The sequence below is a fragment of the Gambusia affinis genome, linkage group LG10 (genome assembly GCF_019740435.1).
Source record: "Gambusia affinis linkage group LG10, SWU_Gaff_1.0, whole genome shotgun sequence".
NCBI classification, from domain to species: domain Eukaryota; kingdom Metazoa; phylum Chordata; class Actinopteri; order Cyprinodontiformes; family Poeciliidae; genus Gambusia; species Gambusia affinis.
The window spans coordinates 10,899,336-10,915,126 of record NC_057877.1 but is presented as its reverse complement, the minus strand read 5'-3'; the positions used below and the strand labels follow the sequence as shown (position 1 = coordinate 10,915,126).

The following is a 15,791-nucleotide window of genomic DNA, read 5'->3' as shown; positions in this document are numbered from 1 at the left end:
CAGCAGTTAAAGAACAGAATATCGCTGAAACAGAAAATATTATGTGTGAAATATTTAAGAAATACTTTAATAAATGCAAAACACATTACAGAACTCTCACCTCTAATCAAATCTAATATATATTTTTTTATTGTCAATTGAATATTTAAGCATCTGTGACTAGATGCTGTTTTACCAGCCCCACTGCTGCTCTATGATAGCAATGATTCAGAGTAGATGCGTAAAAATCTGGCTCTACACAATATAGTAAATTATATCAACAGTTTCATTCTTAACGTTTGTTTGTGTCACTGGGAGAGTTTAAATATTAAGCATAGGCGTGTTTGGGTGATGCACTTAATGTGATATTTTCTTGATTGATTGATGTTACTATCAATATTGTTTTTCCATTTGTAACATAAATTTTCTTTCACAAAGTGATAAAGTCTGTTGTTTAAGAGCATTGAACCAAGTTCCACATTGTATCACTTTGCCTTTGTTGTAACTTATTTACGTTTGCTCATGTTTTATTAATAATTCACATTTATCAGTGAATCTGACGCTCTGCATTGAAAATCTAATATTGTAGGGATAGGAAATCATAAGAAGACTTTTTATTGTTTGAAGGCACATCTGTAACACTCAAACACATATCTGCGTCGCCATGGGAACTGATTATTTATTAATCAAAGATATTTTTTGCTATGACTATTATACCACATTGTAATCCTTATGTATTAAACCACATTTCACAATCGGTATGATGTAAAAGTCTATTTTTCCAAGAAAATTATTATTTTTTTTTTGTCAGCTGTAAGTCGTGTTCATGAAAACTAACAGAATAAACCTTTGAAATGTATCACAAAACTACCTTATATATTAGCTGCACTTTATTAATAGAATCATTAAAATAAATTACATCAGGTGATATTTATTGAAATGAATTTGTGTTCGTAAATAAATTCAGCAGAATTTGGACAGTTAACAAACGACGAGAGCATGTACCTCATAGTTTTAAACATCATTTATTTAAATCTTTACAGCTCAAGATCATTAATGTTTGTATGTTAATACTTAGACATTCAAACACACTGTGGTAAAGGGGTTAAAAAAGAAGACTAAATGTGCCCACACAAGAAAACCAAAATTGTCAATCGTCACATTTTACTGTTTATAACCAAGACAACCGCTGTCGTCAGTTTTGATCAACCTTTAGACAGGTAAGCTAACACCACATAGATAAGCTAACGCCAAAGCTACGTGGATAAATTTGGCCAGCTGATAGTTCCTTTAGATGGTTCACAGCTTATTTTATGCTGTGATGTGCAGTTATGTTTTGTCTCGAACCACAACTATTTATAAAGACATTTTTAAATCTAAAGCACGTACAGACTGCAAAGCTGAAGTAGTTAAAAATGCATGATGAGCATATCTTAACATTTACACACTTTTGGGAGGCATCATGTAGTGTGAATTGACTTTTTCTTGAATATTGTGAGACAGGAGAACATATTGGATCACACACTGCTGGATATGTTGAATGAGACGCTGCTGTTCTGTTTGCTTTTAAATAATGTTGAGGTATCAGCTTAGAGAAATTGGGCCGTTTTTTTAGCAACATTTCAAATGACAGAAATTCTAAATAAACCAGGTGACAAGTAGGTGCAACAGAAGTGAAATACTCCCTTGGTTCTTGTCAGTCGGAGATGTATTGTCTTAGTGGAGAACTTTTGTCTTTCCTTGTGCTCGTTTTGTGATGTGGGACGGATCGGTACAGAACCCCTGGTACTTGCTGCTCCTCCTCTTCGTCAGAAGTGGCTCTGGTGGGATAGGTTTTCGGGAGAGGAGCCCCAGGACAGGCAGAGTAGGGTGGCAGCAGATTTCGAGGAAGAACAAGAGGTGCTAGGACACCAGATCCACTTGTGCCAGATCCGTTTAAATAAGAATAGCCCCTCATTGTGTGAAGGGCATATGCAGGGATTAAAAATGGGCAAGAAGACTGGTGATTGGCCACAGAGGAAGAGTCTCTGGTGCTCCAGTAGGGATTCCCTTGCAGGGATTGGTTATAGGTGCTGGGTTGGATGCTGCTGTGGGAATGGTGCTGCAGCTGGTTGCTTTGGCGACCTGTGTATGCTGTGGACTGAGACAGGCCAAAATGTAGCTTGATGGCCATCAATTCAGCGCTAAGCCTGGTGTTTTCTTCTTTCAGAGCCATGAAATGAGACTCCAGTGCATAATCATTTAACTTCCTCTTCTCCCGTGACCGTTTGGCTGCCTCATTGTTCTTGCGACGCTTCTCCCAATAGAGGGCATCCTTCTTTTCCTCGGGTATGAATTCCCTCTTGCGTCGAGGTCCTTTGCGCACCAGATCACTTTCTACATGAAAAACAGTGCTGTCTTCACCTCTTTTGGAAGGAAAGGAAAGGGACTCCATGCTTAAGGTAAAAGAAACACAAAGAAACGACCTAAAATAAAAGAAAAAAAAGAAATAATTACTTGCAGAGATGAACAGTTTTGTCTCAAAGAATCCTAGAGAACTACATGATAGAAATGTCAAAGTAAGCTGTCTAGTCAGTTTGTTCTCTGGGTAAGCCCCTAGATCGGCCCTCTTCCCACAAATCACACCCAATCCCCTGACAAAGTCTTTTCTGCAGAAAACCGTAACTTTACTTTTTAACTTATCAGACAAAATAGGAACTGAAAACAATTTGTCTGATCGATGATGGGCTTGTGTCAGAAAAAATACTTTTTAAAAGCTAGATATACTTATAGAGTGATAAACACATAATATGGCAAATAAAGATATATACCTCAAATTTGAAATACTAATATGGCTGAATATGACAATACTTTTGTGGTAAGTATCACATTTGTATTCACTGGCTTTTAATAAAGTGAGCGAAGAATTTGTTGAGCTTCTTTTATTTTAGTTTTTCTTTTATCTGTCTTATACTGATTTTGTATTTTGTGTTAAGTTGGGGTTATTATTGTTTGTTGTTCTTAAATGTGCTATATCACTAAATTTGATTTTATATAGAAGGGAATATGGTATTACTTTCCCTGGCATTAATAACCGACAGGCATATTTCAACACTGGCCACCCATGGCAGACAGAACTATCTGACCAATGTGATAACGATATTATCACTGTGTGATAATATTGTTTTCTACTATAATCTGCTGGAAGCTGTGATAATTCTCTACTCAGTGAAACGCACATGTGTTCACACAATGACAGCAGGGCCAAATCATTCAGTATTTTGTTCATCATGCGATTATCATGAGATTATCAACATTTAAGAAACTGTGCTTAGGAAGAATTTTACAAAAAATTCCCAATAAGTTTTGATAAGAAATTGATAAGAGATTATAAAATACCTTCAGTCCCCTTTTACATTTTAACTTTGCACACTTTAGTGCACATGCTCATGCAAGCAACCAGCTGCTTGAACAATAATCTATGTGCAACAAAGTGTGCAACAAAGTGTGAGAATGACCTCGTTGCGTTTAGGTACAGAATTATCTACCTGAAGTTGGAGTTGTCAAAATATCTTAGATTTAGAACCACAGCATGATACACTACAGATGTGATTATGTGAAAAAGCTCTTCAGCTTTGCTGAAATCAAGATTATGAATCAGATTCAAACTTCAGCATATGCAGCAATATTTTCCCACAGCGTGCACAACACAAATGTCTGTCACTTACTGACTAGTCACACACATAAACAATAGAAAACAAAAAGATCAGTTAGTGGTGCGCCACCATGTCCATATTAAAAACTACCACTGTGACTCGTAATGTTATAACAGACATTGGTAAAGAAAAAAAATTCAGATTTTTATAGACAAAACCTTAATAGGTTGAGAAAAATAAACTCACAATGAAATTAGAAGTGTACTGCAGTTTATCTTCTAATTCAATTAATTCCACAGAGTCTCAGTCTATAAAAAGCTTCAAAACGGTGCATTCTTATTCTTAAAGTAGAACAGAGCTGAAGTTTTTTCAGCTCCTAAGACCTACCACCACTTCGGAGGTGCAGTCGCTGTACCTAAGCTCTGTCACTCAAAATCAACCTCTTCTGCTACCTTGACCCATTCTCACCTCCTACCTGTCTGGACCACTTGAAAAAATGTGACAGGAAACAGAAACTACTTCTTTCCTTACTTCTACTTTCCAAGTGTCAAAGGTTTATCATAATTCGGGCTGCATCACTAGCGACCGACAGTATGGCTGGAGTTATTCTAGAAAAAGTAATTATGCATTTTAGGATTGTTGAAGCCAAGTCGTCAAACCTGAAACAAAACATTTGCGAGATGCAAAGGTTGCATCACGTGGTGAGACAATTATGAAAAGTTATATGGGATCAATATATTGCAAGAGATGTTTATTACTCCACAACATCAACTGGTGAACAAAAGGGGCCCGACAACAGAGCTTTTAGGAGTCCTGAATGAAATCTTCGTTTGCTCAAATTTATGAATCATGGACACAAAGCAGGATTGCCAAACAAGATACATACAATCCAGTTTCAGACAAAGTTTTCAGTAGCCACAAAGTTTTTGAGGAATCCAAAAAACTGCATATGAAGTGGTGTGATTGCTTATATTTATATGAACCATATAAATATAAATTGACCATAGGAGCAGACCCAGTTCAGATAATATCTTAGGTAAGCCTGCACATTTTTTTGATTCTTACTTGATCTCTCTGTATTTCCATGGTCTTTCCCAAGGCTTTGTAGCCTGCTTTCTGCTTACTAATGGGATTTTAAAGGTTTCAGGTTGACCTTAAGAAGAAAATATTTCCAATTTCTGGCAAATTCTTGGTCATTAACATAAATTCATGTGTGGCTACAAGGGAAGCCTTGCAAGATGAGTAGACAAGTTAAAACCACAGCGTTCACACTCCTCTGCATGCGATCACAAACAAATTTCTCCATTCAACAGCGTTACAGATGTATCTTTTAGCCTATGTGTTTTGCTCACACCTTTATACTTATAAAGTCATTTCAATCTAACACCATAGTGTCATTGTATGCTTGCAGCTAAATATGACACCTCATGATGGAAGCTGTCACTCAGGATGTCACACATAAGTGCTTTCTGGGAACAAAGTATAGCAAAGTGCTACTTCAAAATGGAAAGATAGTGTTTATTTTCAAACTACGTCTTTATTCAAATTATTTTAGTTTTGTTTTCTTGGCAATTTTGTTCAGCTTCTTCTTGTGAATTTGCATGCAAGTGTAACGCAGTGGCAGAGGCATCAAAGCCAGAGTTTAAAAGAGGCCCAGTCAAGCACCCTGTGTGTGGTGGCGAGAAAACACATCGGGTTAAAAATATTCAAACCTATGCCCAGCAACACTGCATACCCTATGTGAGAGATACTGCACACCTGCATATACACTGCTGTGGGGCACTGACTGTTGTATATTTAAAAAGCAGCAACAGGAAAAGCGAGAACAATAATCACTCAGGGAGACACAGATGAAGAGAATATAAAAAAAGGGTTCCTGAGTGAAATCTCTCTTGAGGTCGAGCCTGCTCACCACCCCTGCTGCACCTGTTTCTTATTGACTAATTATAGCCAGCCTGCTTTTTAGTAAGGAACTTTCAAACTTCTTCTTTTGGTGTCTATCCGTTTTCATGCAATCTGCCATCTGTTGTTGTGTTGCTCTACGAGCTGCCAGTCCTTGCTAAAATAACCTCTCATAGAAAAGCATTAGTCCTTCTGTTTGAAACGACTCTTCGCCTAATTACACCCTGTTTGTGTTTGTTTTAAACCGTCATCGGTAAAATTCAAGTGAATACATTTCCACTTGTGGGAATTAATCCACCCATCTCAACCGGAGTCGTTTGTTCCCTTTGTTTTCTGACGATTGCTGACAACGGCTAAAGGCATTTATCCACAAAAGTTACATCTATGGATTATTTCCTTGGTTTGTAAAGTTTTCAAACCAAAGAGTTATTCTAGTCCTGAGTGGACAATTAAAGTTGCAGCAAGTATGTGAATATAAAAAGAGATAAAGTTTAAAAAGTTAACAAGTAAAAAACAATCAACCATACCAAAAAGACATCAAATATAAATCAGTACATAATGGGAAGAGTGGAGCAATGTATATCATTGTCGACTGACAGTTGCTACAAAAACATCAATGATATATGAAACAGAAATCAACCAGCAGTCAGGTATACGTCCTCTATCTAACTTGTCCTGCATTAAAAAGAAAAACTGCCACAGGAACAAAGGAGTGCTTGTATATGTTGCTTTTCATGCAGAGACGTCTGAGCCAGAGGCAAAAACTGGAACTCAGCATGTAAAGGGTGAAAGCTGTCGGCAAGATTTTCCTGATGATCTATTAAGCACTTCTGTAAATGTGCGTTGTTCATCTCCTAAGATCTCATTATGTGTATGATTTCTCTGCTAAGTGCATTTTTTGACCTAATAAGATCTCCAAATCAACAGAGGAGAGAAAATGTAACAGATTCAATATACGGTCTATGAAATAAGGTAAAAGGGTCCTGATGACAGAGCCTTGAGGAAACTTGTATGTAATCTTTGTTTTTTAGTTTAATTTTTCAGGCCTGTTTTTTAGTTTACACAAAATATTCCAATAAACCAGTTCTTTTTTTGTGTGTAAAAGCTTAATCCCACTTATTTTACCTTCAGAGTTATCGTACACGTAGAACAAACAGCTGTCTATATAGTAACATTTTAATTATTTTTTTTTTTACAGCTCTTAAACCAATCAGAGTTTGCTGTTATTATTACAGGATGACTAATTGCTTTTAAAATCTATTTTACAAACTAATAATCTAATATGCTAACTGCACATTCTTAATTTGCTTTCTGAGTCCTAAAATACTGCAGCTACCTTGGTATTAACCATGAAAAGTTTCAGACATGCGCCTACACACTCAAAGTTCATAAGCAGACACAAACAACCTTACACAAACCCACAATCACTATTAAATGATGATGAAATGATGACTTAGTCGCTAAACTAATTTCTGCTCAAAAATCGCAAGACACAAAATTTGGAAAAATTAAACCGAATGACATACCATGCAAAGAGAAAGAATTCATTTAATAAAGTTTGATCGATTTTTTAGCAACACGTACAGCTTGTGCAAAACAAACCAGATGAAGAGTATTGTGATTATGACTGTGGTGAAACACAGAGAGGGTATCATCATGCTGTGGGATAAATATTATGTAACAATGGCAGGAAGGCTCGCTTATTTAAGCAGAAGCATCAAATACTGCAAACATAAAACTTTTGACTTTAATTATGAAGATTCAAGTCAAGTCAGTTTATTAACACTGGCTTAAAGTACAAGAAGAGTTTTGAGTCTATTTTTAAAGACATTTAAACATGAGGCCTTTCACTGATCCACGGGGAATGGGCTCCGTTTCATCAGACCACACAAGCCAGCCTCCCCTGATGACGGCAAACGGATAAAACAAACCTGAGTAATCTACATAAAATAAAATTAAATATTCAAACCCATGCCCAGCAACACTGCATATAAATAGTTAATATATATCTCTCACTACAAACTGCTGTTTCTCTTAAAAAGTCTAAGTTTGATTTGGTCCCGTAGTTTCCGGTAACATGCGGATCAACAGCGCTGTTCTTCAGACGTGACCATCTTAAATGCAGCAGGGACAATTCCAGAGACAGGGGAAAAATTAACAATCTCTGATATCTCAGGTGCTAAGAAGTTAAATGTAACTTTCAAAAAACTTTTTTTAACATTCAGACATAGTGCTCAGTTTTAAAGTTGTGAAGAAAGTTGAAATTGACTGTGCACAACCCTGATGGCACAGTGCTCTCCCCCTCCTTGGTCTTTTTTATTTCAGGCAGCTGTGGACAGCTATTTCCTGCTGGGTGGGTTTAGGCTCTCTTACAGTTACTGCTCTTCTAATCTTTATTTTCAGAAAGCATTTTATGACAGGGACTGTGGGTACAACTTAAGGGAAACATTGAATTTCAAAATATGTAGCGTCCAAACAACAATGAAAAGATTTTGTATGACTGGAGCTGGGGTCAAACAATGGAGTGTACTGAATATGGAACTAAAACAATGTCCAATCATCAACCAGTCTAAAAATAAATACAAAGCTATATTGTTCGCATTGTGCGGGGAAGAAGGAAATTAATACAAGTATGACTTTTTTCCTTACTTTCTTTTGCATTACTGTTACCATTATTGGTAGCTTATTATTGTTATCTTACTAACACTATAATCATTATTTTCTTCCTCTCTGCTTTTCTAAACTTTATTTATTGATATATTTGTTGACTCTTTAGCACAGTATATTGAACAAGCACAATCATATTATTACATGGTTTTGATTACTAATTTTTTGATAAATATTGAGTCGGTAGGTAATATATTTCATTAAATTGAGATAAGGGGTGATATTAAATAATTGTTCATTACTTCCCGGTCCTTTTCAAATGGAAAAATAGTGGTAAACAAATTATGTTATTCTTGGTTACGTATGCACATGTTTTCCCTGTGCTACTGATTGCTTGTTTTCTTGTTTTTAAAAACCAGTTTAAAATAAATAAATTAAATCAAACTGATTTAATTTAATTTAATTTAACAAATTAGCACAAATACCTACTCCACACACACACACACGCACACCTGCCTATACTCAGGAATCCATACAAATAATCCAAAAGGCCACAGGTCATACAAACTATTTCATATTTAAAAAGTGCAACTTGTCTACTTTGATGCTAGATGTAAACTCTGAAACCAATCAAACACTTACTATGCCATGTCTAGATAGAGCAAAGCTACATGTAGTCAAGCAGATTATTTATGAGGCATGCTTGATTATAGTGACATGACGTGAAAAGAAAGCATGAGGTAACTTTTGGATTGTTTCAGAAAAGACTTTACTGCGAGTTGTGAAGCAGGTGCAAAGTTCACTTTTGAATGCATTCCATATTTTTATCAGTAAATAAACACAAAAGCTTGTTTTTACTTTGACATGTATTTTTCATACACTGAAAAAAGCTAAGTAAAATTCAAAATCATTCTGAAACATTACAAAATAAAGAACACTTAAGAGGTTGAACACAAAATATTTATGTTTACCAATCAGGAAGACAGAGAGTAGATTAGTATTAGCTAAATTCAGCTTTATTGTCACAAAATATGTAGAAAATTAAGACCACACATGTGGATATCAGTAAAAGTACTTTATGAATCACTGACAAACTGTAGGTGTTGAGATTTCCCATTTGAAAACTTTTTTTTTTTTTTATCTATAATTCCGTCACATAGAGACGAGCCTTTCTGTAGGGTCTTACATAACGGATGTGCCACTCAAGCACAAAAATATTTTAACAGCATGTGAATGTTGCAGCTTCCTTCTTATTGCATTACTGTAAATGCCATCTTGACTAAGCCACTGATTTTCACCTCTTTCTCTTCATCTTTACTGCACTTCAGAGTTGAACATTTAGACTTCATAAGGAAGTGCATTTGAAAACGTCGCGCAGACTATTTCAATTTGGTGATCAGGAATCCGTACTTGTTTAATATACCTCAAACAGTGTCACTTTTTTTTAAATTGACTGCTCTACATACAGCAGCGAGTTAATCAATCAAGAAATAAATGCACTATCAACTACACTGATGCAGTAATTAATACACTGTCAACAGTTATTTGTTAACTCCTTAATAAATCATTTATCTACACACTACTGCATAGTAAATTAAATTACTGCATTGAGATTGCTTTTACTTTTTATCACCATATGAAACAATGTAAAAGAAATTTTGCAGTCTGAGATTATGTTTTGTTCAAATTCAAACGATTGTCACTGAATGCACCATAAAGATCCACTGTGTACCGTTAAAATTTTTTTTTTTAATTATTAAATTCTTCAATGCACTTTCGAGAAAGTTAGTTAAAAAAAGAAAAAAACAGGTTAAATAATTCAGAACTAAAAAAACGTCTCTGTATTATTGTTTTATTTACTTATAAACAAGCACTTCGCTTATGCGTAATCTTTTTTTTACACTTCCTTTCTTGAAAGCACTTGAATAATGAATAGTCACTTTTATGTAATATGTAATCATAAGCAAATAGATCTTATTTTTAAAATCCAATGTTATGAGTAACTTAACCCACTTAAAACCACTTTTGACTGAACATGAAAATAAGAATTTTCAATTTGCTGAGCTGACTTGGGTTTTCTTACCTTGTGTCAATATAGTGAGATGCAATCATCACAATTTAATGTTCACAAACACATAAAAACGCCTGATATTTAGTCACTAACACTTTAACCATTTCCTTCCCCAAATCTATGCCTTACATGAGCAGAACAGTGGCCTTACCTTCAGTCTCCAAACTCCAGTGAACGCAAGCTGCTGGTGAACCCGTAGCAAACTCGTGGTGTCACTAAGCATAAAAGTGTAAGTTAGACCCCTAACTCTGCTGTGAGGCTGTATCAGGTGAAAATGCTCATGAGAACCTGAGGGGATATCGCAGCAGCTTGCTTCTCACCTTTTTCTCTCTGCCTTGGTGTTGTTTTCCTGTATTTAAGTCTGACTGTCCACCTCTGTTGTCAATTGAAAAGCGACTGACTCCCCCCTTGATCATAACCGTGTTGTGGTATTAGTGGCTTGCCAGCACAGGGGGTCGTCCCTCTGCAACACTGCTGCTGATTTTCAGATGCATTTCATGTATTGTAAGATAAAACTGCATGAGTTCAATATTACAATATTATCTTCAGATAAGCAGATTGTCTCATCGCTCTGTGAACTGCAGCTGCGTTCATGTTAATTTAGAAACTCTGTCAGACGACTTCACACTTCAGATTCTGGCCTGATTCGTCTTTCTTTTAAAATAAAAACCTTTAGAGTCGTGTCAGATGCAGCAGTAGAAGAGACAGTATGGGGAACAAACCACGGGACTGACTTACTGAAGCACAATGGGGAGGAGAAAAAAACGTAAGCTACGCTTTTTACAGTAGTTTTAAATATCTTGTTCGCCTCAGATTCACAGAAAATACAGAAGTCGTAGGGAGTTATCAGCGAAGATCTCAAAGATGACAGAACATGTTTGCAAGTTTGCTTCTGCTTTTGGCAGCACATTTTGCTTACTTTAGAGGCTCAGTTGTGACAAGAGGAAAACTTGCTGCTAAAGTTAGAGGTTTAACACTTTGACCCTGCAGTGCTCATTCTCACCTTACATCTATGTACAGATAGTATTGCAGGTTTCACATGAAATTCAACTTGCCTATAATGTAAACAATCATTTGACTTGGAGAGGGTTCATTGGTTTGGTTGTTTCAGATTTAAGATTTAGGATGAAATGAAACGTGTAGATTTGGAAGAACAACAATCTGTAAAATCTGTTCTCTTTTTCTCTTTCATGTAAACTGTGCACAGTGAAAATAATTAGGAAATAACTCAAACCAAAGCATAACCATAATAACATGATAGTGAATCTAAATGACGTATTAGAGTAGCTAAAAATATAAATACTTTCATAAAACATGTTTTTAAGTTTCAATTCTTTTTAAACTTATAGGTAGAGGTTTGAAACTTTATGGCTTGTACATAGATGATATCTGAGAAAATTACATTTATAAGATAATATTTTTATAATTTCAAATGGAACAAGCTGCTTCAACAAGTTTGGGAATTTGACTCAGATTATTCAAAGTTGTTTGGTTTAGAAATGTAAAAACCATGGTACTGAAAACTCAAGTGGTTTAATCAGTAGCAATGCATCGCTTCCATAAAAAGTAATAATAAAACAGGACGACTAGTTTGTCACTATTTGTGTTGTAGCGCCCTCTGCTGGAACTTGCGTCGCTATTTCATACCAAAGTTGCATTCCGCTGAAAGTGATCGATGATTAATGGCAATAAATTGGTTTTGGACCTTCCTTTTCTTGTCATATTTAATTTAGAAACTAATGCAATGTTTTGATGCAGAAAATAGATTAATTTTTCCAAAATAACAACGAAAAAGTATGTTAGCAAAAAGTAATTTAAGTTCATTTTATTGAGTATGCTTCAGTATAAGTATAGCAAGGATGAAGTGTACTAAAAAAATCTACTAATTTAATAATTCTTCCCACTAAATTGAGACATTTTTAAGTGTATAAAAAAAATTATACTTTAAGTTTACTGCTATAAGATTTGTTTTTAAGTTTACCAATTTAATCATGCAAGTACATCCATCTTGTGTACGAGATGTATACTTGTGTTTCCCAATGATTTGCATTTGGACACGATTAAAACAAAATGTGTTCTTGTTGAAACATAAGAGTTCTGAGGGACCAGGACTCAATCAATTAAGTCAAGTCTAATGTTTCCCTGTTTCTGTGCATTTTTTAGATATGTTAAGATAATTGAATTATTACACATACTGTTTACTGTAAACCTTTCATCTCCAGCACGTGACCTTAAACATGTAAGTTTATAACGGGACGCTTCAAAACTTTGTGGTGGAAAACACATTCTGCCAAGCTGAACGTTATTACATCATGGATCAAGACATTTTAAGTATCAGTAATTTGTGGATGAAATGATTAAAAAGTTGCCAATAGTACAAATATAAACTTTAGTATTAAAGTACAAGGTAAGTCTTAGACTTATTTCCATGCTTTTCAGTAGCCAAGTATTCTTAAGTAAATAAAATATAATTTATGAAAGTAAACCTCAAGTAGACAACCTCATTTTTGGTATAAATTAAGATTACTTGTACGAACACTTGAGTAAACCACTTCTTACCAATGCCACACGACAGTGATCCAAACACAAAATCCAAACTTAATCTAGAGGGTGGAGAGTTTATTTCAAATTGGACTGATGTTCATATTAAAATTCAACATGTTCATGCTAAAATTGGGGAGAAATGACGTTACTTAATTTTTTTCTTTTCATTTTTGTTTTAATTTTGTCTTTGTTTTTTCATTGTTGTCACTTTTTTTCTCTCACTAGTTACTAAAATATCTCAGTTTTTGATGGCTTGATTGCGTTTCCCTGCTTACATGAGGAAAGTTATAACCCAGGGGTGGAAGATTTTGTCGTTAAATTGCTGGGCTGAACGGTTGAGGGTTTGGTTTTCCAGTGAATCAAATCGTGCGGGGGAAAACACGCAGTGGGGATGAAGGGGAACACCAACAAACATCCTGTTTCGCTGGCGCAATATAGCGAAATTTTTGTTTTTTTTTTCTCACCACTGATAAAGGGGTAAATAAAATGAAATGAAATGTCAATAAATCAAATAACCCCCTCTACAAGCAAAGGAAGCGAGAATTTGTTTTTTAATTCAACCAAAAAAGATCAGAATACATCATATTTATTTTTAATTAATGTTATAAATCAGTTGCGTAAAATTGATTAGCACCAGAACAGGAGCGAAACGGGTGACATAAATTGGTGAAACCTCAGAAAATCAGAGCTAATGTGTTTTATCTGAACATGCACACACTAAATCTTTAAATGTCCACCAAGTACAGTATCCCGTACAGGAACTTGTGCACCGGAAACCGGGAAATATTCGTGCCAATTGTCTTTGTCACTTTTAAATCAGTTTTTTGTCAAGTTGAGCTGCAGGTGTCCACTCTTACTGCAGCATCCTGAGTGTTTCTCATTGCTCCGTGTTGAGTCGGCTCATGAATCCCTTCTGGAGGTGTTCCTCCACGCCGTGTCTCCCGTGTATGTGAGCGGGCCGGCCGGGGTAGACGCTGGGTCTCTGCAGGTATGAGGAGCGCCACATCGCCGGGTGATTGAGATGGGGTACTACCCAGTTCTGGGGCGGATATGGGACAGCGGGGGCATGGTGGAGAGGGTCGAAAGGGGGCAGAAGCGATGCCAAGGCGGAGAGTGGCTGGGGAGGAGCGTCGGTAGAAATGGAGATGTCGTTGCTGCTGGAGGAGACCTGTCGCTGGGCATCGACGTCCCTCTCTGCTGGCCTGCAGACCCCCGCAGCTCCTCCATGGGAGAGGACTCTGGCGCCTGGAAGAGGCACGAGGCCTTGTGTGACAAAGTAATGATGACTTAGTGGATTAAAAACGGGACTAAAACAAGAAATATTGCCCTCTACGGGGTGCACTACTGTTTCTTGTTGCCTCAGACCAGAAGCAGCAGCTGAGCTGCTGCCACCATTGCGCCAGTGTCCCGCCTGTAGAAAAGCAGGAGTGTGCGGAGATATAGACAAAGTGGAAGCCAGCACGGATGTAGAGGATGCTGCACAGGAAGGGGCAGCTTTGCCTTGTTCCAATCTCAGGTTAGTGTGGTACTGCAGGTTGAGGACCTGAGCCCGCAGCTGGGCGTTCTCGTCACTCAGGGCCAGCAGCTGGCCCTCCATCAGCAGGTCATTGATCCTCCGCTTCTCCCGGGACCGCTTGGCCGCCTCGTTGTTCTTGCGCCTCTTATCCCAGTAGGTGGCATCTTTCTTATCGGCGGGGATCATCTCCCTCTTGCGGCGTCTGACGGGACTCAGGTGACTTCGACATGCTCGTAAACGCACCAGGCGTCGTGCCAGCAGCGAGGGCCGCGCCACGGGGACCAGCCCCGGGTCCGGACCGGACTCCAGGAATCGGCTTCTCTCCACCGAGGAGGAAGAGGTGGAGGAGGACGAGGAGGAGGAGGAGGAGGAGGATGGCTGATAGGAGTCAGCCGACTCAGGGCTCTTCGTGGTTGACATGGTGCTGATGGAGTTGAAGGAAAATAGTTATTCCCATAGATTGTAAACAACTGCACGTTCTAATAGAGGAATAAATGGTTCATAGATTATAATAAGCATTTCCAAACCTTTCCTCTAGAATTCAAATTTAAACAACAAAACAAAACAAAAAAACAACAAAAAAACCCCGCAAACACACATAATCATTTTTTTTTAAAAAATCATAATATATATATTTACATCTGGGTGTTCTATAAGACCCTCATACTGTCCAGCTTGAGATATTTATTTTCAACTAGGACCGTGAACAATCCCAGTGAACTTGACCATTTTCAACAAAAGACAACAAATAGCCCTATATATATTTTTGAAACGATACCTAAAACAATATATTGGTCGTATTTAAGCATCCAGACAAAATCAAGCTTGGTTAGCTGTATTAAGAGTCTAAGAAACTGAATATCTGACGATTTTCAGAGACACTGACCTGAACCAGAGGATGGCACCTGGAGGATGATTTGGACCGATCGAGTTTCAAGGAGTCTGCAAAACTTTCGCACACAAACACAAACACACACACGCACACACACACACACGCGCGCGCGCGCGCACGCCGTCATACACAGTAGTCAACTTTGATAAGAAACTTCACTTTAAAAAAAAAAATAAAAATGTTTATGGGTGCTGCGTGAAGGCTCCGGAGAGAGTTGCGCCTGTCACTCTTCAGACTCGAGCGCAGCTGCGAAACACTCCGCTGCTGCTGCTGCGCAATTCAGCCTCCATGTGAAAGGCCAGCCAATCACGTCGTGTCACCACGCTGCCTGTCTGCGTACTTTGCTGTGGGAGCCGATCAAGGAGGTTTACTGTTACGCTGTGGCCACGATTAAAGCAACAAGTGATGTTGAAATGAGTCTGGATGGATCGTTGTCCTAGTTATTGTTCTTGTGAAGTTGTTGGCCACCGATGTTTTTTTTTTTTCGTTGTTTCTTTCTTCTTCTTTTTTTTTTTTGCATTTACTCTGTGTGTTAAAATGTATGAAACAATGTGGTTAATGCACGTTATAGTTCACTTGAAGAAAATCGTTAATGTTCTCATGCACTTTATAGTCATTCTTGATTGTTGGTATACTGAAACTTAA

The 15,791-nt window shown here is 37.2% G+C and overlaps 2 protein-coding genes across 3 annotated transcripts; both read right to left on the bottom strand.

Moving 5' to 3' along the window:
• Positions 1-1,088: 1,088 nt before the first annotated feature.
• nfil3-4 (nuclear factor, interleukin 3 regulated, member 4) lies at positions 1,089-10,704 on the bottom strand. Of its 2 annotated transcripts, XM_044130214.1 has the most exons (3): positions 10,515-10,704; positions 10,346-10,409; positions 1,089-2,444 (listed from the first exon to the last, which is right to left on the bottom strand). In XM_044130214.1, the coding sequence occupies exon 3, from the start codon at positions 2,411-2,413 to the stop codon at positions 1,676-1,678; it is 738 nt and encodes a 245-aa protein (XP_043986149.1). In that variant the 5' UTR covers positions 2,414-2,444; positions 10,346-10,409; positions 10,515-10,704; the 3' UTR covers positions 1,089-1,675. The 2 variants fall into 2 exon arrangements, with proteins under 2 accessions (XP_043986149.1, XP_043986150.1); XM_044130215.1 differs by having other exon boundaries at positions 10,346-10,704.
• A 2,586-nt stretch (positions 10,705-13,290) lies between these two features.
• On the bottom strand, positions 13,291-15,424 carry si:dkey-172o19.2. The gene is made up of 2 exons (XM_044130213.1): positions 15,141-15,424; positions 13,291-14,678 (listed from the first exon to the last, which is right to left on the bottom strand). Exon 2 carries the CDS (start codon positions 14,672-14,674, stop codon positions 13,616-13,618), a length of 1,059 nt encoding a protein of 352 aa, XP_043986148.1. The 5' UTR covers positions 14,675-14,678; positions 15,141-15,424; the 3' UTR covers positions 13,291-13,615.
• Positions 15,425-15,791: the final 367 nt, after the last annotated feature.

Excerpts from the sequence above, each read along its gene's own strand:
- nfil3-4 (XM_044130215.1), bottom strand. The coding sequence starts at position 2,413 with ATGGAGTCCCTTTCCTTTCCTTCCAAAAGAGGTGAAGACAGCACTGTT.
- si:dkey-172o19.2 (XM_044130213.1), bottom strand. The coding sequence starts at position 14,674 with ATGTCAACCACGAAGAGCCCTGAGTCGGCTGACTCCTATCAGCCATCC.